This window comes from Zootoca vivipara, chromosome 6 (genome assembly GCF_963506605.1).
Source record: "Zootoca vivipara chromosome 6, rZooViv1.1, whole genome shotgun sequence".
NCBI lineage: Eukaryota > Metazoa > Chordata > Lepidosauria > Squamata > Lacertidae > Zootoca > Zootoca vivipara.
The window spans coordinates 17,989,549-18,016,826 of NC_083281.1; the positions used below are offsets into that span (position 1 = coordinate 17,989,549).

At 47.9% G+C, this 27,278-nt stretch overlaps 1 protein-coding gene across 8 annotated transcripts in view; it reads left to right on the forward strand.

The window, feature by feature from the left end:
• The first annotated feature begins 4,414 nt into the window (after positions 1 to 4,414).
• RYR1 (ryanodine receptor 1) overlaps positions 4,415 to 27,278 on the forward strand; it is a 158,554-nt gene continuing 135,690 nt past the window's right edge. For all 8 annotated transcript variants that reach the window (XM_035118948.2, XM_060275549.1, XM_060275548.1 and 5 more), the window contains exon 1: positions 4,415 to 4,587. In XM_035118948.2, the coding sequence (XP_034974839.2) occupies positions 4,537 to 4,587 (51 nt within the window). In that variant the 5' untranslated portion in view covers positions 4,415 to 4,536. The remainder of the gene's footprint in view (positions 4,588 to 27,278) is intronic.

Sequence of the window (27,278 nt, forward strand, 5' to 3'; positions counted from 1 at the left end):
TCTCCTCTGCTTTTTTCACCTCCAAAACTGGTTTCACCTTCAGCCTTTTCCCTGCTTCCCCACAAACACCTTCTTCAGAGGTGAGGAATGAAGGACTGCCGGCTGCTTGGAATTTTAGCAGCCTGTCTGGAATTTTCTCTTCCTGGCCCCGAGCCAGGAACCAGGAGCATATAAAAACCAGCCAGCTTAGAAAATGCGTGGTCAGTTTTTATCTCCTTACTCTCTGAAAGATGCAGACAGGTAAGGGCTTCAAAAATAAAAGTATTGTGTGTTCCCCCACCCTCTCTACAATGATCAAGGCAGTGTGTCCTTAAGTTAATTATTTGAGGAAGGGAGGGGGGATTCTATCCTCTTTCCTGGAAAGAAAGCAAGGCTAACAGTATGAGAAATGCATACATTTTACAGACCACAGAATGAAGAATCACAGAACTGTAGAGCTGGAAGGTACCCCGAGGGTCATCTAGCCCAACCCCCCTGCAAAGCAAGATTCATGGCTAAATGATCCCTGACAGATGGCCAGCCCCAACTGCTGTTTAAGGAGCGTGCACCACCCTCCGAGGAGGTGGTCCATTCCACCATCAAACAGCTCTTGCTGTCAGAAACTGGATATCGGCTCAGATCAGTATTAGACAACCTCCAGCATCAGATTCTCAGTTTATTTTGCAAATGAGCCACTGAAATGATAAATCGTTTTATTACCTACTAATACAGACCCAAGTGTGTCTTTGAATTGTAGTAGAGAGGCTGAGAGAATTTCACCTCCCCAAGGACTGGAGAGACTCTGTCCGCCTTCCAAAGAGGCTGTTTCAGCTTGCTTGTAAGAAATATACATACACAGTGTCTCCCTGGCTCCTTCAAAGTAGTTACATAAATAGTGATGTATCCTAGCCTCCCTTCTTTCCCGGGGAGTGTCACAGGTGAGAACCCAGGTGTCCAGGCTGTTCCAGCCAGGGGACACCCTCCTCTCCTCCCCAAGATGCAAGTGGGACCCTATTTTCCTCCTTAAAAGTATGCATGGCGCTCGCATTGACCCATGGGAATAATTCAGGCAGATTATAGTACTTTCAGAGCCTGCTGTAAGGATTATCCCACGACTGCACGTGAACTATAGTGCTGTATTGAATACCAAAAGGTTATACTAGTAGTGTAACACTAAGAACATAAAGAAGACCCCTGCAGGATCAGGCCTATGGCCAGTCTAGTCCAGGATCCTGTTCTCACAGTGGCCGCCCTGATGCCCATTATGGGAAACTCGTAAGCCCAGGTGGCGCTGTGGGTTAAACCACAGAGTCTAGGGCTTGCTGATCAGAAGGTCGGCGGTTCGAATCCCTGCAACGGGGTGAGCTCCTGTTCCTCGGTCCCAGCTCCTGCCCACCTAGCAGTTCGAAAGCACATCAAAGTGCAAGTAGATAAATAGGGACCGCTCCGGCGGGAAGGTAAACGGCGTTTCCGTGTGCTGCTCTGGTTCGCCAGAAGCAGCTTTGTCATGCTGGCCACATGACCCGGAAGCTGTCTGCGGACAAACGCCGGCTCCCTCGGCCTATAGAGCGAGATGAGCGCCGCAACCCCAGAGTCGGACACGACTGGACCTGATGGTCAGGGGCACCTTTACCTTTACCTAACACTAAGAACATAAAGAAGACCCCTGCAGGATCAGGCCTATGGCCAGTCTAGTCCAGGATCCTGTTCTCACAGTGGCCGCCCTGATGCCCATTATGGGAAACTCGTAAGCCCAGGTGGCGCTGTGGGTTAAACCACAGAGTCTAGGGCTTGCTGATCAGAAGGTCGGCGGTTCGAATCCCTGCAACGGGGTGAGCTCCTGTTCCTCGGTCCCAGCTCCTGCCCACCTAGCAGTTCGAAAGCACATCAAAGTGCAAGTAGATAAATAGGGACCGCTCCGGCGGGAAGGTAAACGGCGTTTCCGTGTGCTGCTCTGGTTCGCCAGAAGCAGCTTTGTCATGCTGGCCACATGACCCGGAAGCTGTCTGCGGACAAACGCCGGCTCCCTCGGCCTATAGAGCGAGATGAGCGCCGCAACCCCAGAGTCGGACACGACTGGACCTGATGGTCAGGGGCACCTTTACCTTTACCTAACACTAAGAACATAAAGAAGACCCCTGCAGGATCAGGCCTATGGCCAGTCTAGTCCAGGATCCTGTTCTCACAGTGGCCGCCCTGATGCCCATTATGGGAAACTCATAAGCAGGATCTGGGCACAAGAGCAACTCTCCCCTCCTGATCCTTCCAGCAACTGGTGATATATAGTATTATAACCTGCCTTGGGGACTTTAGGGCAAAGGGTGTGCAAGAAACCCGATAAATGATAACAATACTTTGCAAAGCTCAATGGAGGTTCGTTTTAGATTCAGATTTAGGGTTGTTGTTTTGTAAAAACAGGCTGGCTACAGTAAATTTAATTTATCACACATAACCAGTGGAAGTGAGAGCTGGACCATAAAGAAGGCTGATCGCCGAATAATTGATGCTTTTGAATTATGGTGCTGGAGGAGACTCTTGAGAGTCCCATGGACTGTAAGAAGATCAAACCTATCCATTCTGAAGGAAATCAGCCCTGAGCGCTCACTGGAAGGACAGATTGTGAAGCTGAGGCTCCAATACTTTGGCCACCTCATGAGAAGACTCCCTGGAAAAGACCCTGATGTTGGGAAAGATTGAGGGCACTAGGAGAAGGGGACGACAGAGGACGAGATGGTTGGACAGTGTTCTCGAAGCTACGAACATGAGTTTGACCAAACTGCGGGAGGCAGTGCAAGACTGGCGTGCTCTGGTCCATGGGGTCATGAAGTGTCGGACACGACTAAACAACAACAACAACCCCCCCAAAAGAGAATACCCAATGGTGTTTATGGTTTATTTATAGAAATATTTGCATCCTGCTGTGCCATATCTCAAAGTGGTTTGCAGCAATAAAAGCATAGAACCATAATAAGGGGGAAAAAACCATTATGGGAAATGATATATACTGAAATGAAAAAAATGTTTAAAATAACCTTTAAAAAAAACACCACACACACACACCAGGAGCGTTATTATTAGGAATTATAGGTACCAACATCAAAGGAGCAGAAAATACTTTTATGTATGGGACAACAACCGCTCAGATGTTAGTAGCCCACAGATGGAAAGAATAAAAAGCTCCTACCAGAGAGGAATGACAAGCTAAGCTGATGGCAAAATTGACCGGAAAGCTCAGGAACCAAGAAGACAAAAACTTCAATAAAGAATAGGGAACATTTTTAATTTATCTAGGAGACCACTGTAAGCAAATGAAAACATTAGGAGGATTTTAAAAAAAAAAACACTTGTAATGTAGCAAATATCATGGACAATATGGAGACATATAAAATATGGACCATGAAATAATATGCAGTTGAAAAGGTTGACAATAGGACCCATGGAGGGGAGGGTGGGAAGTCTGGAGATTCAGATAAATCTTGAAAAATGGATATGTATTTTGTACTGTATTGGTATAATCCTACACTTGTAAAATCAAAAAATCATCTCGAAAAAAGACTAATTGATAATTTAAAAAACACAAAAAACCACTACTAAACAGTTAATAACAGACACCAGTTAACCATTACAGACTATGAGACTATGAGATATAAGAAGAACCCTTCTGAATCTGGCCAAAGGCTAGCATCCTGTTCTCACAGCAGCCAACCAGAAGCCTGCAAGCAGGATCTGAGCCCCAGAGCAACTCCCTTCTGCAATTTCCAGGAACTGGTATTCAGAAGCTTTGCTGGCTCCGACTGTGGAAGGGGAGCATATCCTGGCTAGTAGCTGCTGGCAGGACCCCCCCCCCCGAATTCCTCTTTCAAAGCCATTGAGGGAGTATGCGTTCAACGTGCTGGATGAATCCCACTTGAGGTGCGCTGAGCCTGGTGCCTCCCTCCCTCCTATGTGAGCTGGCCTAATATCCGATGCTCCAGGGAAGTTGGCAACAGGTAGAAGCTGGGCCAGGCGCCTCTCCTTCGAATCGCAGAATTGCAGAGTCGGAAGCGTGTCCCCCCGGGGGTCATCTAGTCCAACCCCCTGCGATGCAGGAATCTCCACTGAAGCATCACTGACAGGTGGCCCTCCTCCACCAAGGAAGGAGAGCCCGCCACCTCTCGTGGGTTGCGGGGAGCCAGTTCCGCGGCTGGGCAGCGAACAGGTAGACTGCTCCTGGCCCGTGGAGGTTTCACCGAACCCTGGCGACCGCAGTGGCGAGAAAAAGCTCCCTGGTGAAGAAGGAGGGGAGCGATCGGGTGGCGAGAGATCCGCTGCGGCTTCCTCGCCCCATCCCTCCCTCCTTCCCATGTCCTTCTCTCCGCCCTCCTCCGCCCCTTCTCCATCCCCTCCTAGGGGCGGTCCGGGGGGCGGGGAGCCGGCCGGCTGGCTGGCTGGCGCTGCTGGAGCCGGGACGCTCCGCTAGTGTCTCCGCGGCTCCCGGCAGCTGCGAACGAGCCAGCCGAGCAGGGCGGGCGCCCCACTCCTTCCAGCTGCCCCCCAGCCCAGCCCCCCAGCCCAGCCATGGCCGAAGGAGGCGGCGAAGGAGAGGACGACGTCCAGTTTCTCCGGACGGTGAGTCCTTAATTTTTGGAGGGGGGTGGAGGAGAAGAAGGAGGAGGAAGATTTTTTTGGGGGGGGGGAACACGGGAGGAAGAAAGGGAAAGGGGGAGAGGAGAGGGGCCGGCGTGAAATTAGGGCTGCAGGAAAAAGGCAGTGTAATGCTAGTCAAGGTGGGAAGTTGGGGTGGGGGGCGCGCCCAAACCCCACTTCCCAGGCACTGAGCCCCACGGAATTCAAGGAGACTTGCTTTCCTTGGGGAGGCGTTAGGATTGCGCTGTGGGGCAGGGGCAGGTTGGGGTGGAGAGGGCTGAAGGACAAGTTTGGGGGTGGAGGCAAGGAGGGCCCTGTATTGAGGGGGGTTGAAGTGCAAAGTTTGGTGTTAAAGACGGGGGTGGAGTTTGAAGGGGAGAGCAAGCCCTTTGGCTGGGGGGGGGGGCTCGGTTGCATCTGGGGGTGACTTCTCGATGTGCCTAGGGAGCTCTGGCTCTTTCCAACATGTTCTGTGACCTTCCTACGGTCTGATCTTCTGTGCCAGCCTTTCCAACCTGGTGCCCGCCAGGTGTTTTTGGACCACGCAACATCTGGAGGGCACCAGGTTGGGGACACCTTCCTGCTCTGTTGCTTGTGGGTTCAGGCAACCAACCCTTGCGTGGCACTTTACAAAAAGAGAGAATAATACTTATTTTGGGGTGAGGCGGTGGGTGGGAGGGAGCTGGGGAATCATGCATGCTTCAGAAAAGTCTTCGGAGTGTTGGTATTCTTTCCTTAAAAATAAAATAAAACAGGGGCCTTTTGTCAAGCATGAATTTGGAGCTTGGGAGGGCGTCAGTGTGATTGGCAGGCAGGCGAAACGGCAGAGATAAATGAATATCGCCGAGCAATATTCAGGCACCGTCCTGAGCAATTTGGGTCAGGGGATCCTCTCTCCTGGACCCTCACCCTCTTTATGGAGGACCTCACTGAGCAGGTTAGGGGCCTTGATCTCCCTCCCTTCTCCCTCTCCCCCCCCAAGCAGGGGCTAAATTTAGAAACAGCCCTGTTGTCCGTGGGACGTCAGCCACCAATCTGCCTTGGAACAGGTGGTATCCACAGTGGGGCTGGATTCGACCCAGTTCCTCAATGCCACCTCCTCTGCCCACTTCCATGTATGAACCCAAGACAGCGCACTAAGAGAGCCCTGTTGTTGCTTAAAGGTCCATCTGGCCCAACATCTGGCCGATGGGATGTTCGGAAGCGGGGCAGGAAGGCCGCAGATCCTGCCCAATCTTCCTATTCCTTTCTCCCCCCTCCCCTCCCGCCCCGGAGTCCTTCTCCCTTTGGATAGGGAGGAAGGATCGACCTGTTGAGCTGCGGATCTGTTTTGCTCAAGCTCAGCCTGTCTGTCCCCCTTCCCTTAAGCCCAAGAGGTTCTGATTGCTGCCGTTTCCTTGGGGCAGAGCCATTTATTGATGGCTACTGGCTATGCTGGGACGCGGGTGGCACTGTGGGTTATACCACAGAGCCTAGGGCTTGCTGATCAGAAGCTCGGCGGTTCGAATCCCCGTAATGGGGTGAGCTCCCATTGCTCGGTCCCAGCTCCTGCCAACCAACAGTTCGAAAGCACGTCAAAGTGCAAGTAGATAAATAGGCACCACTCCGGCGGGAAGGTAAACGGCGTTTCCGTGCGCTGCTCTGGTTCGCCAGAAGCAGCTTAGTCGTGCTGGCCACATGACTCAGAAGCTGTATGCCAACTCCCTCAGCCAATAACGCGAGATGAGTGCCGCAACCCCAGAGTCGTCCGCGACTGGACCTAACGGCCAGGGATCCCTTTACCTTTACTGGCTATGCTCTGCCTCCACGGCCAGGGGCAGCAATGCTTCTGAATCCCAGCTGCTGGAAGCCACAGGAGGGGAGAGGGCTCTTAGGCTCCGGTGCATCCCCTTAGGCATCTGGTCAGTCCCTGTGTGAACAGGATTCTGGAGTAGACGGGCTACTGGCCTGATCTGACAGCCAGACCCTCCATATTTGCTTAATATCTCTGTGTGGCCCTCAGAGGTCTTGATGACATGCACATATGAGAAAATGATGGCTTAGGATGGAGGATGCAAGGCTGTGCATTTTACATGTGCAAAAGGGGGAATTCCCTGTTGCAGCAGGGAACTGTGGCTGCCGCCAATGGGCGTCTGTGTCCTGTGTCCTTACGCTCTGGGTGGCGTGGGGTTAACGCCCGATCCTTTCCTAGCCTCTCCAGTTACTAACCTTTATTTATCCTGGGCTGACAGCTGGGCGCCATTCATCACTGGATGGCATCTCAGGTTTAGGGAGGGAGTGGTTGGGCTTCTCTAGCTGTGGGGGTCAGGGGAAAGGTGCTTGCTCGGGAGGGTTGATCTCTCAAAGGGTTAATCCGGGTCTGGAATGCAAGATGATCCTTTGGTCATAGACTGAGCACATGGTGGGGGGGGGGCAGGAGACCTCCTTTCTCTTTGATCTGGTAGTTGAGTCCCATGTATTGAAACCACACTGCTTCCCACTCCACCCCCCCCAATGAATCCTGGGAATTGTAGTTTAAGAGTGCTATCAGTTGTAGTTCTCTGAGGGGGTCAATCCCTGTTCCAAGGATTCTTTGGGACAAACCATGTGTTTTAGATGCACAGTGTGGATGTTTCCTGAGATTCATTTGTAGGGTGCAAATGGATGTTGCTTTGATGGGCACAGCAGGTCCTCAGCGGAAACTCAGATATCTAACCTCGGCGCCACATGGATTCTCAAAACCAAGGTTGCAGTCGCCAGAATGGAATGCCCATTTGCCATTTTGGGGCAAGATGTCTCAAAAGTCTCATTTTTCAAATGATGGACTGACTTGGATAGATTCTCAGTTAAACATCTGGCTAGTTGAGAGGACTACCTTGAGCTAGGTTTGAGAGTTTTGAGAACTTACAAGAAGAAAAGTTACTCGATCCAAGGACCTTCCACATACTGTATATTCCTGCGTATAAGACTACTTTTAAACCCAGGAAAATATTCTCAAAAATCGGGGGTCGTCTTATACGCTGGGTCATTTTTCTTATATGACGAGTATATCCCAAACTCTATATTTTAATTGGAAAAGTTGGGTGTCATCTTATACGCCCAGTCGTTTTATATGCCAGAATATACAGTATATATCAGCCAATTCTGACCTCTTTTTCTGAACAGTGACTTCTCCTGCTCAGGCTGCCCAAATTCATTCAGGGTGCAGATAAATTAATAACTGATAAAAGTCTACAGGATGGGGGTATTTGTGTGTGAAAACAGTCATGATCCAATCATCTTGGTCACAAGTGGTCGAAAGCCAGGTGCCAAATGCGCCTGGCAACTGGCTAATTTCGAACACAGACTGAAGGATAGCATAAACTATGGAACTCACTCCCACTTGAGGCAGTGATGGATGTCAACTTGGATTGGACAAGTTCGTGGAGGGAGGCGGCTATTGATAGCTCCTAGCCAGGGTAGCAATGTTCTGCCTCCATAGTTGGAACCAACAATGCTTCTGAATCCCAGTTGCTGGAAACCACAAGAGAGGAAAGGGGTCTTGTGGACGGGTCCTGCTTGCAGGTTTGCCACAGGCATCTGGTCGGCCACTGGGTACTACTGGATCGGCCATTGGCCTGATCCAGCAAGGCTGTTATTATGTTCTTAAGGGTGCAGGCATGGATCTGGGTATTTGTCTAGGGAGCATGGAAGTAGGAGGAGGTCAAAGGCATTTTTAATATAAGATGCGAAGAAAAGCCCTGTCTCTGAATCAGGCCAAAAGCCCATCGAATCCAGCAGCCAACCATTAAACTACGGTTTGTACACAGAACAAACTACAGTTACCAGAATTCTTTGGGAGAAGTCATGTGCTTTAAAGGTGCGTTGAGTGTTGTTGTTTTTAATGTATGGTGCCTAAAGTCTTTGAGGCTCTCCAACGTTTGCCTGGCCTCATCCAGTCCAGTTCCCACATGAACTGAGACAAAAATCTTTCATTCTCCCTCCGTACCACCAGCAGAAGACCTGGCAGATTTCTAAAATGATCTTCCAGGAGCACAGCAGCAGAAACGATTTCAAAACAGCATAGCTATGTGAGAGACAGTAAGAATTATTCAAAGAAACCTTTGCAAAACCAAAAGATCTCCACAGCCGATCAAACGAAGAATCTGCTGGCTTTCCCCTAGGAGGGCATCCCAGAACTGCACATCACAAGGCCCTGTCCCTTGGGTACATTCACCCGACACAGTTAAAGTGTTAGGTTGCCACTTTAAACAGTCATGGTTTCCCCATAAGAATCCTGGGATCTGTAGTTTGTTAAGGGAGCTGAGAATTGATGGCGGACCCCTTATTCCCCTTGCAGAACTACAACTCCCAGATTTCCCTGGGAAGAGGGATTAGTTGTTAAACCACTCTGGGAACTGTAGCTCTGTAAGGAGAATAGTGTGTGTGTGTGTGTGGGGGGGTCCTCCTAACAACTCTCAGCACCCTTAACAAACTACAGCTCCCAGAATTATTTGGCGGGAGCTGTGGTTGTTTCAAGTGGTATCACAGGGCTTTAGATTGATGGTGTGGGTGTGTGGCGTATGGTGAATGGGGGGCAGCGAGAGAATGGTCCAAACCTCTGTTGTTTGTGCCAGGAAGAAGGGAGTCAAAGAGTTCTTTACTTGACTGCGGGGGGGGGGGGAGATGTACAGTTATGCTGTGGGAATTAGATGAAGACTCATGAGGCTGGATTGAGCCCTTGTGTGTCCAATTGCCTGTCCCCGTTACAAGGCTAGGGTTGCCAGACTCAATAGTGGACAGGACTTCTGTGCCTTTAATTGCCCTGCTCTCTTTTGAGCCTGGAAACCTTAAAGAGAAAAACAGCAGACCCTTTGCTTGTAAATTAAACAAAGGGTCTGCTGGTTTCTCTTTAAGGTTTCCAGACTCAAAAGAGAGCAAGGCAATTAAAGGCACAGAAGTCCTGTCCTCTATTGAGTCTAGCAACCCTATACAAGGCTGGGATTTCCTGACCTCTCTCTCGAACCACGATGCCCAGGACTGCACTTAGCCCACATTCACATTTTATGCATTGTGACACCACTTTAAGCAGTCATGGCTTGCCCCAGAGAATTCTGGGAACTGTGGTTTGTTTTTTGTTTGTTTTTTAAAATAATATTTATTGGTTTTCAGACATTTTAACACAAAAAGAAAAGCAAAAAAGCAAAAACAAAACATAGTCAAAAAAGAAAAGAAAACAAAAGCAAAAACATACCTATTCATTACATTAACATTGTGGACTTCCTCGATTCCCCACACACTGGGTCCATTTGTTAAATCTAAATTAAGCAATTTTCTTTTATCATCTTAAATCATTCTAGCACAATTTTTCCATTATTTCCTAACCAATTCTAATCTACTAAAAAAAAGAAAACCACCATCGAATACCCTCAATTTATAATTCATTAATTAATCCAAATCTACCATCTCTTATTCTTCCTTTAGCCTCACATTTATACCCCCAATTTTTTCCATATATTCAAATGATATTTCTTCTACCATACCTTTAACCACATTTATCTAATTATACCCCTGGACTCCAGATCTCCCAGATGTATCAACCAGCTCCATAAAACATTCCAGTTTCGGACCATCTTAATCAGTCAGAAAATAACCCATTGTTACTCCTCACCCTATTCCCATTCTATCGCCACCTATCCACCACTCTTCTTTCTGACCCCCCAATTTTCTAACTGTAGCACAGTACCATCCAGCTATGTTTCCACTTTCCAGCCCTATCGCAATCCCCCCAGTTAAACTCAGGCCCCAGCATGGATCCTGCCCTCCTTCTCTCACTGGGAGGACATTATTCCATGCTGGTTCTTCTTTGAGGACTCCTTGAATCAAACTTGAGTCTTGTTCCCCCTCTCCCAACGGGGGAACAGTGGAACTGTGGTTTGTTAAGGGTGCTGAGAGTTGCTAGGAAAGCCCCCTTCTTCCCCTCACAGAGCTCACAGTTCTGCGAGTGCTTTCACAATCAATCCCTCTTCACAGAGGATCCTGGGAGGGGAATAGAGAGGTCCCCTAACAATGTAAGTAGAGGTACCACTGTACTTTCAATGGGAAAATCCGCTTCAGGTTAAATACTCCGCGGACCATCTGGAACGGATTAATCCACTTTCCATTACTTTCAATGGGAAAATTCGCTTCAGGTTAAGTACAGACTTCCGGAACCAATTGTGTACTTAAACCGAGGTACCACTGTTGTATCCTATTGATTTAAACGTATGATGCAACTGTGGACCTAGACAGTCTATAATAATATGCATACTTTTTCTTTTTAAGAGAAAATTCTGTACATGCCACAAGGATTGTAAAAGCCATACTCTCGGTATTTTTTACAGTGTGGGGTTAGACCAGGGCTGTTTAGTTCCCGAACCTGGGGAAAAGCTTTTTCTTAATGCAGCCTGGAAACAGTCACCGTCCTTGGCGGGCTTCGCATTGTTGACTCATACTCAATTTGTTATCCTACTATGGTGGCAGTTCAGATTCTTCACCCAGAGACAGAAACTGCAGATTCTCCTCCCGAGAAATCCAAAGTCAGCACTTGCAGGATTTAATAATGCAAATTCAAAAAAAAAAAAAAAAAAGGCTGGAAAAAGCCCTTTCTCTTTGTCATGTTGCCTGCTTTTTTCTTTTCTTATTTTTTGGCATGGAGCTCCCTGCTTCCTTCTCAACCTGATACCATAGAGCTTTTTTTTTGCCAGCTGATGGCCACAGCTGGTCTACCAGCCTTCCTAGAGAGGTCTGACCTTGCTTCCGTTATCCACACACTTGGAACATCCAGGCTGGACTGCTGTAATGCCTGGTTTGTGGGGCTGCCTTTGAAGACAGATGGGAAACTTTATTTATTTACTTTATTTATATATTTTTTATTAGATTCATATACCACCCTTCATTAGAAGATGTCAGTTGGTTAAAGCGTGGTGTTGATAATGCCAAGGTTGCAGATTTGATTCCCCATATGGGACAGCTAATAATAATAATTTATACCCCACCCATCTTGTTCCATCTGCAAATTCCTGCATTACAGGGGGTTGGACTAGATGATCCTCAGGTTCCCTTCCAACTCTACGATTCTATGATTCTGTGGCTGTTTTATTACAAGTTTTCTTTTTCTTTTTCTTAACCCATTGTGGTTGTTTATGCACCATACTTTTATTCTATAAATCGCCTTGTGAGGTTTTAGTCCTCGGAGGTAGTCTATAATCCTGAAATTTGAAAACAGACCAGACCCTGCTTAGCTTTGTAGATGTGCTAGCAGTTTTATTGCTTAGTTATTTATTTCATAAAACATATGTATGTATGTATGTATGTATGTATGTATGTATGTATGTATGTATATACACACACACACACCTCTTGATTGTAAAACCACAACAACAGCCACAACTTCAGAGCGGTTTACAAGAAGAATAATACAATGAAATTATTGGTTAAAAGCCTTCAAAAATAATTCAAATCATTGACAAGATTTTAAAAGAAAGAAGCCAGATCAAAACACATGCCAGCGTCCTATGTGTCTGGACGGGCTTGCCTAAACAAAAATGTTTTCAGCAGACGCCAAAAGGAACAGGGCGAAGGTGGCTCCCTGATGTCAGTAGTCGCAGGGAGTTCCAAAGGGTAACTGGTGCCATTTAAAATGCATTTATAATGAAGAAATGATGGCTCTGGAGGACTGGGACTATTGGTAAGGTGGGGAGAGGGGTGAGGGCTAGGATAGATATGGAAGAACTGTAGCTCAGTGTTGGACCTCAGTGAAGGTCGCGTGTTCGATTGGTGGCATCTCCAGGTAGGGCTCGGAGTCTCACCTGCTTGAAGAGCTGCAGCTAGTGACAGTTGCCAGTGTTAGTCCTCCTCAGAGTAGACCCACTAAAATTAAAGGACATGTGTCGGTCCCACCATGCCCTGCTTAGGTCAATTACTTTCAAAGAGTCTACTTTGTGTAGAAGTGAGTTGGAGATGGCACCGTTGGTCTTCAAGGACTATTGTGTTGGGAGCCACTACGGGGTCATGCCCTGATTGGTGGTGGCACCATAACCACTATATAAATATAGGGAGAAGAAGAAGAAGAAGGAGTGACTTCCCAGGTGTAGGTTTGGGTGGACCCTGGGCTGGAAAAGGTGAAAGACTGATTGGTGTAGACCAGAGATGGGGAGCCTCTGGTCCTCCAAACATCGTTATACTCCAGGTCCCATCAGCCCCAGCCAACATGGCTTGTGGACAGGGATGATGGGGGTTGGAGTCCAGCAGCATCCAAAGAGCCACACGTTTCCCATCGCTGGTGTAGACAGTAGATGGACGAGTGACCTGGTTTGGGGTAAGGCAGTGTCCTCTGTTTCTAAGTCCACATGGGGCAGCCATTGGCTCCCAGTACGTTTCTGAGCACAATTCAAAGTGTTGGTGCTGACCTTTAAAGCCCTAAACGGCCTCGGTCCAGTATACATGAAGGAGTGTCTCCACCCCCATCATTTTGCCCGGACACTGAGGTCCAGTGCCAAGGGCCTTCTGGCGGTTCCCTCGTTGCAAGAAGCCATGTTACAGGGAACCAGGCAGAGGGCCTTCTCGGTAGTGGGACCCGCCCTGTGGAACACCCTCTCACCAGATGTCAAAGAGAAAAACAACCACAGTACCAGACTTTTAGGAGACATCTGTTTAGGGAAGCTTTTAATGTTTAATAGATTATTGTATTTTAATGTTCTGTTGGAAGCCGTCCAGAGTGGCTGGGGAAACCCAGCCAGATGGGCGGGGTATGAATAATAAATAATAATTATTATTCCTTCCACCACATGTGGGTTGCCACGAGACATAGCAGAGGAAGAGGTCATCAGTTCTGAGTTTTGGCTCCCAACTCGCTTCTGCAATTTCAAGCTGACATTCCAGATTGAAAGGGACTAGAAACTTGTTTAAAATAAATAAGGAACGGGGAAAATTTATAATTGATCTTAAAAACCATTGTAAACAGTTAAAACCGTTAGTAGGATTGGAAAAACATTTGCAGTTTAATGGTGAATTTTGGACTATTATAAAAGATGCAGGAGGAAATGATTAACAGTAGGACCCATAAGGGGGGGGGGAGACGTCCAGGAGATTCTTCAGAATCTTATTTCTATGTTGTATGTTGGATATTTGACTGTAAAATTTTCATCTGAAAAACCAAACAAAGAAACTTGTTTAAAATATATAAATAAATCTCTCCCCCCCACACCACCATATAAATGCAGTGGAGCTAATCTAAATGGCATGAATACTTTCCATCAGTGAGTATGTGGGACAGGCCCAATTGATTGTAATATTTATATGCCACCTATCTGATTGGATTGCCCCAGCCATAATAATAATAATAATAATAATAATAATAATAATAATAATAATATATTTATTTATACCCCGCCCATCTGGCTGGGTTTCCCCAGCCACTCTGGGAGGCTTCCAACAAAATATTAAAACACAAAAGACCTGGTCTCTTCTTCCCTCTCCACCTCAAATGCTTCTTCCTTGAAGGGACATTTCCAGAGCCAAACCTTCCTATTCCCCGCAAAGCCATCTCTCTAACGCCAGATGTTTGTGGAGGCTGGTTGCTGGTTGCTGAGAACAATGGAGGCATTCTGCATGCACTCAGAGATACCTGAGCACTTCAAGCACTGCAGGACTGTACGAGTGGCGGGGAGGGGGAATGAAACGTGGTTCTTCATTTCCTCTCCCCAGCCATCTTGCTTCTCCTCCTCATATTATTTGATGCCTTGTAGTAGTGGGTGGCGCTAAACCACTGAACCTAGGGCTTGCTGATCAGAAGGTCGGCGGTTCGAATCCCCGCGACGGCGTGAGCTCCCATTGCTTGGTCCCTGCTCCTGCCAACCTAGCAGTTCGAAAGCACGTCAAAGTGCAAGTAGATAAATAGGTACCACTCCGGCGGGAAGGTAAACAGAGTTTCCATGCGCTGCTCCGGTTCGCCAGAAGTGGCTGGCCACATGACCCAGAAGCTGTAAAGCGAGATGAGTGCCGCAACCCCAGAGTCTTCCGCGACTGGACCTAATGGTCAGGGGTCCCTTTACCTTTACATAGCTGCCAAGTTATCCCTTTTTTAAAGGGATTTTCCCTTATGCTGAATAGGCTTCCTCGCGAGAAAAGGGAAAACTTGGCAGCTATGCCTTTAGATGAAGAGGCCCCCAGTAGCCGTTGTCTTCCGGAGAACACTTCCTGGTTTGAGGTGAGCCATGGCAGAGGTTGCTGGCACCCATGTGTCTTGAGAAGCCAAACGGCTGGAGAATCGTAGCGCCTGCTGTGGCTGCGGAGACTGGTAACCCATAACTGCTGCCTCCTGCGTTGTTTTTGCTGTTTACAGCACCGAAGTGATCTCTCTGGGGGGCAAGCCTGGGCAGTGTATGGGGGTCCTGGGCTTCCTAGACAATACCTCTTATCGGCCTCACTGATGCTCCCAAAGGAAAGCAGAGCAAGACATTTGGCACCAGCTTGGCTGCAGGAGTTGGCAGAAGGAGGCGTACAAGGCACCATCCAACTGCCTTAGGGACTCCCCTCTGGATTTGTGTACGGGTTATGCCTTTTCTTTCCCCAAAGATGTCCTGCAAGGCATCGGGTATGAATTTTTCCTCAGGGCTTCCTCCCAAAGCCTTTCTCACGAATTATTGTATTTTTAATATTTTGTTGGGAGGCACCCAGAATGGCTGGGGAAACCCAGCCGGATGGGCGGGGTATAAATAATAAATTATTATTATTATTAGCCACAAGGCAGGGGAAGTTTAGGATCAAGACGTTTCATAAGGAGGTGGGTGATTATTATTATACTTATATCCCACCTTTTCGCTTGACTCAAGGCAGCTTACACAAAGGAAAACAACACAAATCATGTACAGAAGGTCAAAAACGTAGAAAAGAAAATAGTTAAAAAGTAATTTAAACTATAGCAGAATTAAAAACAGATCTATGCAGTTTGGAAAAAACAGTACAGCATTGTTTAAGAGCCCTTTTTTTTGTTAAACCCAGACAGTTGTTTACAAACAAACAGCCCCCCCCCAGCCTGTTGGACAGCAAGGAAGGAACCAGTTTAGCTTCTCTAGGCAGGGAGTTCCAAATTCTGGGAGCAGCCACCGAGAAGGCCCTGTCCCACGTCCCCACCAAGCTTGCCAGTGAGGGTGACGGGACTCAGAGAAGAGCCTCGCCAGAAGATCTCAGAGCCCGGGCAGGTTTATGAATGGGAGAATGAGGTCCTTCAGACAGCAGGACGCACAGGTCTCCCCTTGTTTGTGTTCTGCATTAAATTGCAAACAAGAATGCTTTATTCCAAGAGGCTGTTTGCTTTTGAGGAGTCTGCACCTGTGATCCAACATGTCAGCTGGGATTTGGGTGGCGCCTGCAGGGTCAGCAGGATGGCGCATTTGCTCAGCCCCCGCCCCCCTGCCGCTCCTTTTCCTTGCTCCTGTGGCCTGTTCAACAGCCCTCTTTGTGCTGAGAGAGAGGGGAGATGGAGAAGCTCCCTCCACTTGCCTTGCACATTCTGCGGCTGTGTGGATTGGGGACCAGAGGGGGCCAGCAAATGGTCAGTGTGATCAGGGATGAGGGATGAGGTGAAGCTGCTGAAATCGTCTTACTCAGGCTCCTTCCAAAACACGGGAGCCTGTGTCTTCATTATAGGTTTGCACGTGAAATTAGCCGCTGGCAATGTTTGATGGGGATCTCCACTTTTAATCCGCCCAGCACCATCCTTAGGAAGGAAACAACATCCAGAATTTTTCCTGAACAATCCTTTGGGGCCCACCTCAAAATCAAAACACAGGATGTGATTTTGGTGGGTTTTTTTTTTGTTAGTATTGTTTTGCCATGGGTGCAGGTCGTGAGACTCTGCTTTTGTCTCAGGGAAAGAAGATATTTCCTTTCTCCCAAGACACAACCAACAATATGTTTTCACTGGGAAAATCCAATTTCACCTAGTGCATCAGTTTCTCTTGGCTCTCTCTCTCTCTTCTCTCTCTCTCTCTCTCTCTGCCTCATTCCCCACTCAATTACGTGAATGACTCATTTCCTGAGGTTGCCTTATTTTTTAAATGGGGTAAATGCCACCCTGAGCCTTTCAGAAGCCGCATGATGGCAGGTAGAAATTCAACAGGCGAGGTGTCTCCCAGCACGACAGCTCTATCCTTTTTCATTTGTCTCATGTCTTCTTGAAGGTACGGTGCTTTTATTTATTTTTTTAAAGCCCCGTCTCAGATACCTTCCCGTAAAACGGAAATAGTAGTGAGCTAAGAAAAACAATGATAGCAGAAAGTGAGGAGGAATTAAAGAACCTTTAAATGAGGGTGAAAGAAGAGAGCGCAAAATATGGTCTGAAGCTCAACATAAAAAAACCTAAGATCATGGCCACTGGTCCCATCACCTCCTGGCAAATAGAAGGGGAAGAAATGGAGGCAGTGAGAGATTTTACTTTCTTGGGTTCCATGATCACTGCAGATGGTGACAGCAGTCACGAAATTAAAAGATGCCTGCTTCTTGGGAGAAAAGCAATGACAAACCTAGACAGCATCTTAAAAAGCACAGACATCACCTTGCTGACAAAGGTCCGCATAGTTAAAGCTATGGTTTTCCCAGTAGTGATGTATGGAAGTGAGAGCTGGACTCTAAAGAAGGCTGATCACCGAAGAATTGATGCTTTTGAATTATGGTGTTGGAGGAGACTCTTGAGAGTCCCATGGACTGCAAGAAGATTAAACCTATCCATTCTGAAGGAAATCAGCCCTGAGTGCTCACTGGAAGGACAGATCGTGAAGCTGAGGCTCCAATACTTTGGCCACCTCATGAGAAGAGAAGACTCCCTGGAAAAGACCCTGATGTTGGGAAAGATGGAGGGCACAAGGAGAAGGGGACGACAGAGGACGAGATGGTTGGACAGTTTTCTCAACGCTACCAACATGAGTTTGACCAAACTGTGGGAGGCAGTGGAAGACAGGAGTGCCTGGCAGGGCCGGCCTTAAGGCAAGGCTGGGTGGCGCAGGGCACCGGGCCGCCAGGGGGCTGCTGTGCTGTTCCGCCTGTGCGGCAGCCGCGCTCATAAACGGGAGGGGGGGCGCCAGAGGGATAGTTCGTGCCAGGGCGCCAGCTATGCTTAAGACAGCCCTGGTGCCTGGCCTGCTCTGGTCCATGGGGTTACGAAGAGCCGGACACAACTAAATGACTAAGCAACAACAAGAAAAACAAATGCTGACATATTTAGAGTAGCCACCTTCTTGAAACTAGCTCTGTCTTCTGTGTTAAAAGTAGCCTGAGCCCCCCTAAATAAAAAGATGAAGCTGCTCCTCCCCATTTCATCTCCACTATCATGAAACAGGCAGAGTGGCTGCTTATACATTACCTCAAAAAGCAATGCCCAGCTAAAGAGAAGACAGAGAATTGAACGTGCTAATTCATAGGCAGAATGCTAATTCAAGCCCTTCATGGATCAATGCCTTGTCGTGGCGAAGGGGCTTGAATAACTCAGAGAAGCTATGAGCTATGCCATGCAGGGCCACCCAAGATGGACAGGTCATAGTGGAGAGTTTTGACTAAACGTGATCCACCTGGAGAAGGAACTGGCAAGCCACTCCAGTATCCCTGCCAAGAAAACTCCATGGACAAAGACAACAGGCATATAAAAGTTATGACGCTGGAAGATGAGCCCCTCAGGTCGGAAGGCGTCCAACATGCTACTGAGGAAGAGCGGAGGACAAGTACAAGTAGATTCAGAGCTGATGAAGCGGCTGGGCCAAAGCCGAAAGGACGCTCAGTTGCGGATATGCCTGGAAGCGAAAGGAAAGTCCGATGCTGTAAAGAAAAATATTGCATAGGAACCTGGAATGTAAGAACCATGAATAGAGGTAAGCTGGATGTGGTCAAAAATGAGATGACAAGAATAAATATCGACATCCTGGGCATCAGTGAACTAAAATGGAAGGGAATGGGTGAATTCAGTTCGGGTGACTATCATATCTACTACTGTGGGCAAGAATCCTGTAGAAGAAATGGAGTGGCCCTCATAGTCAACAAAAGAGTGGCAAAAGCTGTAATGGGATGCAATCTCAAAAATGACAGAATGATCTCGATACGAATCCAAGGCAGACCTTTTAACATCACAGTAATCCAAGTTTATGCACCAACTACCGGTGCTGAAGAAAGTGAAATTGACCAATTCCATGAAGACCTACAACACCTTCTAGAAATGACACCAAAGAAGGATGTTCTTCTCATTACAGGGGATTGGAATGCTAAAGTAGGGAATCAAGAGATAAAAGGAACAACTGACAAGTTTGGCCTTGGAGTTCAAAATGAAGCAGGGCAAAGGCTAATAGAGTTCTGTCAAGAGAACAAGCTGGTCATCACAAACACTCTCTTCCAACAACACAAGAGACGACTCTACACATGGATATCACCAAATGGGCAGCATCGAAATCAGATTGATTATATTCTCTGCAGCCAAAGATGGAGAAGCTCTATACAATCAGCAAAAACAAGACCTGGAGCTGACTGTAACTCAGATCATCAGCTTCTTATAGCAAAATTCCAGTTTAAACTGAAGAAAGTAGGAAAAACCACTGGGCCAGTAAGATACAATCTGAATCAAATCCCTTATGAATACACAGTGGAAGTGAGGAACAGGTTTAAGGATTTAGATTTGGTGGACAGAGTGCCTGAAGAACTATGGATGGAGGCTCGTAACATTATACAGGAGGCAGCAACGAAAACCATCCCAAGGAAAAGGAAATGCAAGAAGGCAAAATGGCTGTCCAACGAGGCCTTACGAATAGCGGAGGAGAGGAGGCAAGCAAAATGCAAGGGAGATAGGGAAAGATACAGGAAACTGAATGCAGATTTCCAAAAAACAGCAAGGAGAGATAAGAGGGTCTTCTTAAATGAGCAATGCAAAGAAATAGAGGAAAACAATAGAATGGGGAAAACCAGAGATCTGTTCAAGAAAATTGGAGATATGAAAGGAACATTTCGTACAAAGATTACCATAATCAAGGACAAAAGTGGTAAGGACCTAACAGAAGCAGAAGACATCAAGAAGAGGTGGCAAGAATACACAGAGGAATTATACCAGAAAGATATGGAGGTCTCGTACACCCCAGGTAGTGTGTTTGCTGACCTTGAGCCAGACATCTTGGAGAGTGAAGTCAAATGGGCCTTAGAAAGCACTGCTAATAACAAAGCCAGTGGAAGTGATGATATTCCAGCTGAACTATTTAAAATTTTAAAAGATGATGCTGTTAAGGTGCTACACCCAATATGCCAGCAAGTTTGGAAAACTCAGCAATGGCCAGAGGATTGGAGAAGATCAGTCTACATCCCAATTCCAAAGAAGGGCAGTGCCAAAGAATGCTCCAACTACCGCACAATTGCGCTCATTTCACACGCTAGCAAGGTTATGCTTAAAATTCTACAAGGCAGGCTTAGGCAGTATGTGGACCGAGAACTCCCAGAAGTGCAAGCTGGATTTCGAAAGGGCAGAGGAACCAGAGACCAAATAGCAAACATGCGCTGGATTATGGAGAAAGCTAGAGAGTTCCAGAAAAACGTCTACTTCTGCTTCATTGACTATGCAAAAGCCTTTGACTGTGTCGACCACAGCAAACTATGGCAAGTTCTTAAAGAAATGGGAGTGCCTGATCACCTCATCTGTCTCCTGAGAAATCTCTATGTGGGACAAGAAGCTACAGTTAGAACTGGATATGGAACAACTGATTGGTTCAAAATTGGGAAAGGAGTACGACAAGGTTGTATATTGTCTCCCTGCTTATTTAATTTATATGCAGAATTCATCATGCGAAAGGCTGGACTAGATGAATCCCAAGCAGGAATTAAGATTGCCGGAAGAAATATCAACAACCTCAGATATGCAGATGACACAACCTTGATGGCAGAAAGTGAGGAGGAATTAAAGAACCTTTTAATGAGGGTGAAAGAGGAGAGCGCAAAATATGGTCTGAAGCTCAACATCAAAAAAACCAAGATCATGGCCACTGGTCCCATCACCTCCTGGCAAATAGAAGGGGAAGAAATGGAGGCAGTGAGAGATTTTACTTTCTTGGGCTCCTTGATCACTGCAGATGGTGACAGCAGTCACGAAATTAAAAGACGCCTGCTTCTTGGGAGAAAAGCAATGGCAAACCTAGACAGCATCTTAAAAAGCAGAGACATCACCTTGCCGACAAAGGTCCGTATAGTTAAAGCTATGGTTTTCCCAGTAGTGATGTATGGAAGTGAGAGCTGGACCATAAAGAAGGCTGATCGCCGAAGAATTGATGCTTTTGAATTATGGTGCTGGAGGAGACTCTTGAGAGTCCCATGGACTGCTAGAAGATCAAACCTATCCATTCTTAAGGAAATCAGCCCTGAGTGCTCCCTGGAAGGACAGATCGTGAAGCTGAGGCTCCAATACTTTGGCCACCTCATGAGAAGAGAAGAATCCTTGGAAAAGACCCTGATGTTGGGAAAGATTGAGGGCACTAGGAGAAGGGGACGACAGAGGACAAGATGGTTGGACAGTGTTCTCGAAGCTACGAACATGAGTTTGACCAAACTACGGGAGGCAGTGCAAGACAGGAGTGCCTGGCGTGCTATGGTCCATGGGGTCACGAAGAGTCGGACACGACTAAACGACTAAACAACAACAATTCATAGGCAGAGATGCAATCTTAGAAATAATAACTATGGCTTAAACAGAAATACAATACTTCTTCCATAAGTGAGGTCTAGGAACTGAGGCCTGCTAAAAGAAAAGAAACAACCTGTATTCCGTAGTACGGTAGCCGTAATATGTAATAAAATATTATTATGCATCGTAGCCCACATTAACCATAGCTGTAGCTCAGCTGTTTGGAATCAATGGCTATGGCTAACTGGAGTCCATTGATTTCAACAGGCCTACGCTTGAGTAGAACTATAACCTTATAATATTCACTGCAACACCTAACCAGTTCAATCACTTCATACGGCCAAGGTTCCTGAAGCAATTTATAGGGATGATAACATACAAAATGTCATGGCTGATAACAAAAATCCCTTCAGACGGGTAAAAGATACATGCTGAATGTGATCCGCTAAAAAGAAAATCACCCGCTGAGCCAAAATAAGCACCTCACCAGCAAAAGAATGAATAACTGCCAAAAGCCAGTCGGCAAGTGCTGTTTGCATATTCACCTGGCACCGGAAGAGGGGCAAAGTTGGCACCTGGCAGTTCATTTAAATGGTTCTTTGCCAACCTGGACCAGATGTTTTGGACTGCAGCTCTTATCGCCCTTAGCCATATGCTATGGTGGGCGTCCAAGGAGGTGCAAGCAGCCTCCCCGCAGTTGATAAAAGCGTAATTCCCAAATTTCCAGCTTCCGTTTTTTTTAAAAAGGAAGTGTCTAGCATTTGTAGAACCTGAGATGTGAGACAAAATGCACAGAGGCTATTTTTCTTTTCTTTGTTCGAAGTTAGCCTGCTGCTCCCTATCAGTGTTTTACTCCCCCCCTCGAAAAAAAATTTCCCCATATATACCATAATAAATCTGTTGCTCTTGCTGGGAATCTCAAGTAGGGTAGGGAAAACACTGTTGTGCCACTGTGAGAACAAGATGCTGGGCTGCATTTGCCAATAAGGTTTGAAAATCTGAGAATCTGAAGATGCTGTCCTCATCCAGGAGCCGCACTCTTCTTAAGGTGCCACGAGATTTTATTTGGTTTTGGTTCCATCGGCTGATAACCTCCCTGAAAATGGTTCATCTCAAGCAGCCTGGGTGCTCTCCAGGTGCTAGGACTCCAACTCCAACCATGCTGGCGCTGATGGGAGTTGTATTCTGAAACATCTGGAAGGCACCAGGCTAGCTGAGTGGAAGAGGGGGATTTTTAGGTAGCGCAGCTGTGACAAGTTGCACTGGCCAAAATCCTCTCCTCTGTGCAGCTCAGAAGAGCACAATAACCCCAGCACCCCGTACCCCTATATGTGGGTGCTAAGTTTGTGGACAAACTTCTTTCCCACTGGGTCCTCCGGGGCAGCCCCCCCCCCCTCTCTCTCTCTCTGTGCGTGTTTTGCCTAAAAGGTATTCCCGAAGCGTCCTCGAGGCATGTGTGTCTGTGTGTCAGCAAGTTTGCCTGTCTCCAAGCTATGTGCTTACCCAGAGTTTGCAGGAATGCTTTGAACAGGTGCAGCCTCCAAAAATACTCATCCCCCACCCTGCCTAAGCCTGTGGGACTGGTGGTCGGAGGACGAGGGTGACATGGGGTGGGGTTGACCCAGGATGGTAGGGAGACAGGGAAGTGGGGAGGGAAGTCCCTCTGTTTCCAGCACAAAGCCCAGCTGGGAAATTGCTCCCCCCCCCGGCAAATGTTCGTTCTTTCTTTCCCAAGATTGCCTTGCTCCTTTCCTCAAGGTCACTGTCAAAGGAGGCCTTTCCCCCTCTTCCAAGCCTTCTGCCTCTTTTTGTCCTGAAAACCCATTCTTTGAGGGTGCTTCCCCTAGGGTGGGGAGCGCTGGAACAAAAAAAGCCATTGCCTACCTAATTGCTTTTTTAGAACCACGAATAGCTGGCTATTCCTCCTGGAGAGCAGTTTCCTATTTTAAACCATCTGTGTGCCCTTAGCAAGCAAAGTTGTACAGAGAGACGGAGGCGGGGATGTTAGCTTCCCCTCAACCCCCTTAAAGCTCAATAATCCGGGGTGGGGTGGGGATTTTCTTCATGTACAGTGTGTGAAAGTGGGGCTTTGGTCCTAGCCGGCCCTCTTCCAAATCTCCCTCTCTCTTTCAGAAAAGCCTTTTGACAAAGTTTTAAGGGTTTCGCACAATCTCCTGTTCTTTTGGCTCATGGCAAGCCTGTGCTGTCAGCAGATGGGGAGAGAGAGCCAGGCTTAAGGGGGAGAGAACCAGAGGAGGGGGAGAACTCGAGAAGACAACTTATGCCAGCCCCCATTCCCGACCTGGCGGCATCTAGAGGGCACCAGATTGGGGACTTGTGTGCCAAACTGTTCTCTGCACGCTGCTTCACACATGCGCATGTTCCGGGCGAAATGTACCGTCACTGGGTTCTGCTTTTCTTTCTTTTTAATTAAAGATTTTTATTAAAGTACGAGAATTTTTCATGCATTATATTCTCTCCTTCAAATTTTTAATTTCCTGTACCAGTTTTTCCTTTCCCTTCCCACCCCCTCCCCCACCCATAATCCATTGGAAGGGTTCAAACAGTTGTCCTCAGCCATGGGCACAATGTCTTTAATTTCCACTGCATGTCTTCTGATCCAGTAGTTGTTATCCATTGAAGTTAGGGGTTCCATCTGGTCCTTATAATAGTAGACTTGGCCCTCCATGTTATTTCCTGTGACGTTACTGCCACGATGTCTGACTGAATAAATTCAGACAAATAATTAGTCCAAATAATTTTTCTCTATCTTTCCAACCTAAAGCTATTGTTGCCTTTCCTGCTAGTATCATTGCTTTGAAGGTGTGCTGGTCACCTTTCTCTATGGCTGTGTTTCCTAGTATACCCATTGTCATGAGATTGAAGTCTATAGGTAACTTCACTTTAAAAACCTTAAGGATTAATAACCTTAAGGATTTTATTCCAAAATCCCCTTACCTCTGGGCATTCCCAATACATAGGGGAGAACCATCCCTTGGCTTGTTCACAATGCTAGCAGTTAGGGTTCAATCCTAGTATCATATTAGCTAGCTGGGCCGGAGTTCTATACCATTTAAGAAAGAATTTTAGTTCGAGCTCCCTAAAACTGCTTACTTTAATCTTGTCTATTCCTTTCATTATCCTTTCGACTCTGCTTTTCATTTTTTTAAAAATATTCCTGTGGCTTTTTTTCAGCGAGTTTGGTTCACACGTTCAACTGCAACTCCAGGGTTGAGAAACCAAGGGGCTCACATGTATGTGAGAACTGGAGCTTAGGGGGTACCAACCAGCTGTGCCGCCGCGACACGTTTGCACGCTCATCCATCTCTGTGATGAACGAAGGTTGTATGGACGGGGTTTCCTCTTCATGCAAATGGGTGATAAACTGACCCACAGTGCAGAATCAACCCCATTGACTGGACTCTGATGGATATGGGGTGCAGAGGCTGTGTACCTATGGATGTCGTTGGACTTCATTTCCCATCATCCCCACCGACCGCCATGCTAGGTGAGGCTGATGGGTGTTGTAGTCCCAACAATATCTAGAGCAGGCACCCCCAAACCCGGCCCTCCAGATGGTTTTGGGACTACAATTCCCATCATCCCTGAACACTGGTCCTGCTAGCTAGGGGTGATGGGAGTTGTAGTCCCAGAACATCTGGAGGGCCGAGTTTGGGGGTGCCTGCTCTAGAGGGTTGGAATGGGTTCCCCCATCTCTGCCTTATAGATTCATCTCTATGCTAAATTGTCTTTTCCTGCTTGGTTGGCCATGCTGCTAATTCCTGCTCTTCTAGGTTCCTCAGCCACGCTTTACCTAAACCGCAGCTTGGGTAAGCTTCCTTTGTTTCTGCATCTTTGCCAAGAGGCCAGTACAGAGAGGTGTGTCAAAACCCTCTGATGGCCTCTCTCTTGCAAAAGAAATGAAAAGGCGGAGGGTGGCGGCGTTTCTGAGCCAAGATCTGTGTTCTGATTCTGCGTTCAGGTGCAGGGAGCTTTCTGATGTCCTTGAGATTCTGTTTGCATCTGTCTTGGGAAAGTGAGGTTCTGGCTCTCGCTGTGTGCAGATCTCATTCTTCATGGGGCCGCCGGATGCGAGTCAAGAACATAATTCTCACGCCTGGCGTAGCATTGGCCAAACCGGTCTCTTGAGCGAGATGGTCTGGCCTGCCGTTGATCGTCCCAAGTTCTCCTGGCCAAAGAAAAGTTATTTAGAGTGCCAGGAAAGAACGAAGTGTGGTGGAGTCTCCTTCTTTGGAGGTCTTTAAGCAGAGGCTTGACATATGTCAAGAATGCTTTGGTGGTGTTTCCTGCTTGGCAGGGGGTTGGACTGGATGGCCCTTGTGGTCTCTTCCAACTCTATGATTCTATGACTAATAAAAAGAGGAATGGCAGCATGGGTGTAGGCAGGGGGGCAGGAGGGGGCAATTGCCCCCCCTAGAAGCAGGGCCGCTGGCCAGCCTGCCCCGCTGCCCGCCCGGTGCCGTCTCCCTTCTCCTTGGCTGGCTGTGGGGCGGGCGGAGGGAAAGCCCCAGAGCCGCGCAAAGCGTTTGGCTGGCTTTCCCTCCGCCCGCCCCACAGCCAGCAAGGGAGAAGGGAGACGTCCCTTCTAGCCGGCTGGCTGTGGGGCAGGCGGAGGGAAAGCCAGGCAATCGCTTTGCGCGGCTCTGGGGCTTTCCCTCTACCTGCCCCGGCGATTGCAGAGGGGAAGGAGGGGATCGGAGCAGCCCGATTTCGGGCTGATCCTGGCTCCCCCTCGCCCCTGCCGACCGCGGAGGGGGAGAAGGGAGTCGGAGCAGCCCGATTTCAGGCTGATCCTGGCGCCCCCTTGCCCCTGCCGATCGCGGAGGGGGAGGAGGGAGTAGGAGCAGCCCGAAATCGGGCTGCTCCAATCCCCTCCTCCCCCTCCGCGATCGCCAGGGCGGGAGGAGGGAAAACTGGCAAGGGAGAAGGGAGCTTTCCTTGCCCCGCTGTGGCCCCTCCCCCGCCCCTTGCCCCCCAGATTTTCATCCTGGCTACGCCCCTGAATGGCAGCATGCTTCTGCACAGAGCCACAATTACATATACATTTAAAGCCTATTCAAGGCCAGTTTAAAGGCACACGACTTCCTCCAAAGAACCTTGGGAACTGTTGTTAGTGAAGGCTGCTGCAAATGGCAGCTCCGTGAGGGGAGGGGAACTACAATTCCCAGGGTTCTTTTGTGGGGGAGATGTGTGTTAAATATGCACTGGATAGGAACAGCATGGATTCGAAATGGGACTCAGCCCACTTTTATTTCCTCCTCCTTGGCAGCCCCTTTCCTTCCCAGGTCGGGGCTGGTTTTTGGGAATGCATCAGTCGCTTGCCTGCGTGGTTGTGGGTTAGTGGGACTGGCTGGGTTAGAGAGGCAGCGGAGGGGCTGATCTCTTTGCAAACAGAGCATAGCCCCGGGCTGATGCTGCACATTCCTTGGGCAGAAATAGGACTGCCGTGAAACGCGATCTCTGGGGAGGAATTCAAGCAGAGCTGGTGGTGAGAGATGGCTTGGCCTGAGAGCCCCGTTAGGTGGGATGGAAGCAGCAAGAGGGGGGTTGGAGAGGCAGAGAGAGATTGAGGGTGGCCTTGGTTGTTGTTGTTACATGTACAGTCGTACCTCGGAAGTCGAATGCCTTGCACGCCAAAGGTTTTGGCTCCTGGACGCCGCAAACCCGGAAATGAGTGCTCTGGTTTGTGAACGTTCTTTGGAACGTCTGGCGTGGGTTCCGTGGGTTCCAATTGGCTGCAGGAGCTTCCTGTAGCCAATTGGAAGCCACACCTTGGTTTCTAAACTTTTTGGAAGTCGAACGGACTTCCGGAATGGATTTCGGTCGACTTCCGAGTTGTGACTGTATTTGTATCCTGTCTTTCTCCCAAGATGGGATTCAAGGTGTCAAATCAAAGTGTCCAAAGGGATTCAAGGTGGCTTTTACGACATTTAAAAATAACAATATAACATAGGAAGTACAGTGGTACCTCGGTTTAAGAACAGTCCAGCTTAAGAACGATTTGGTTTACAAA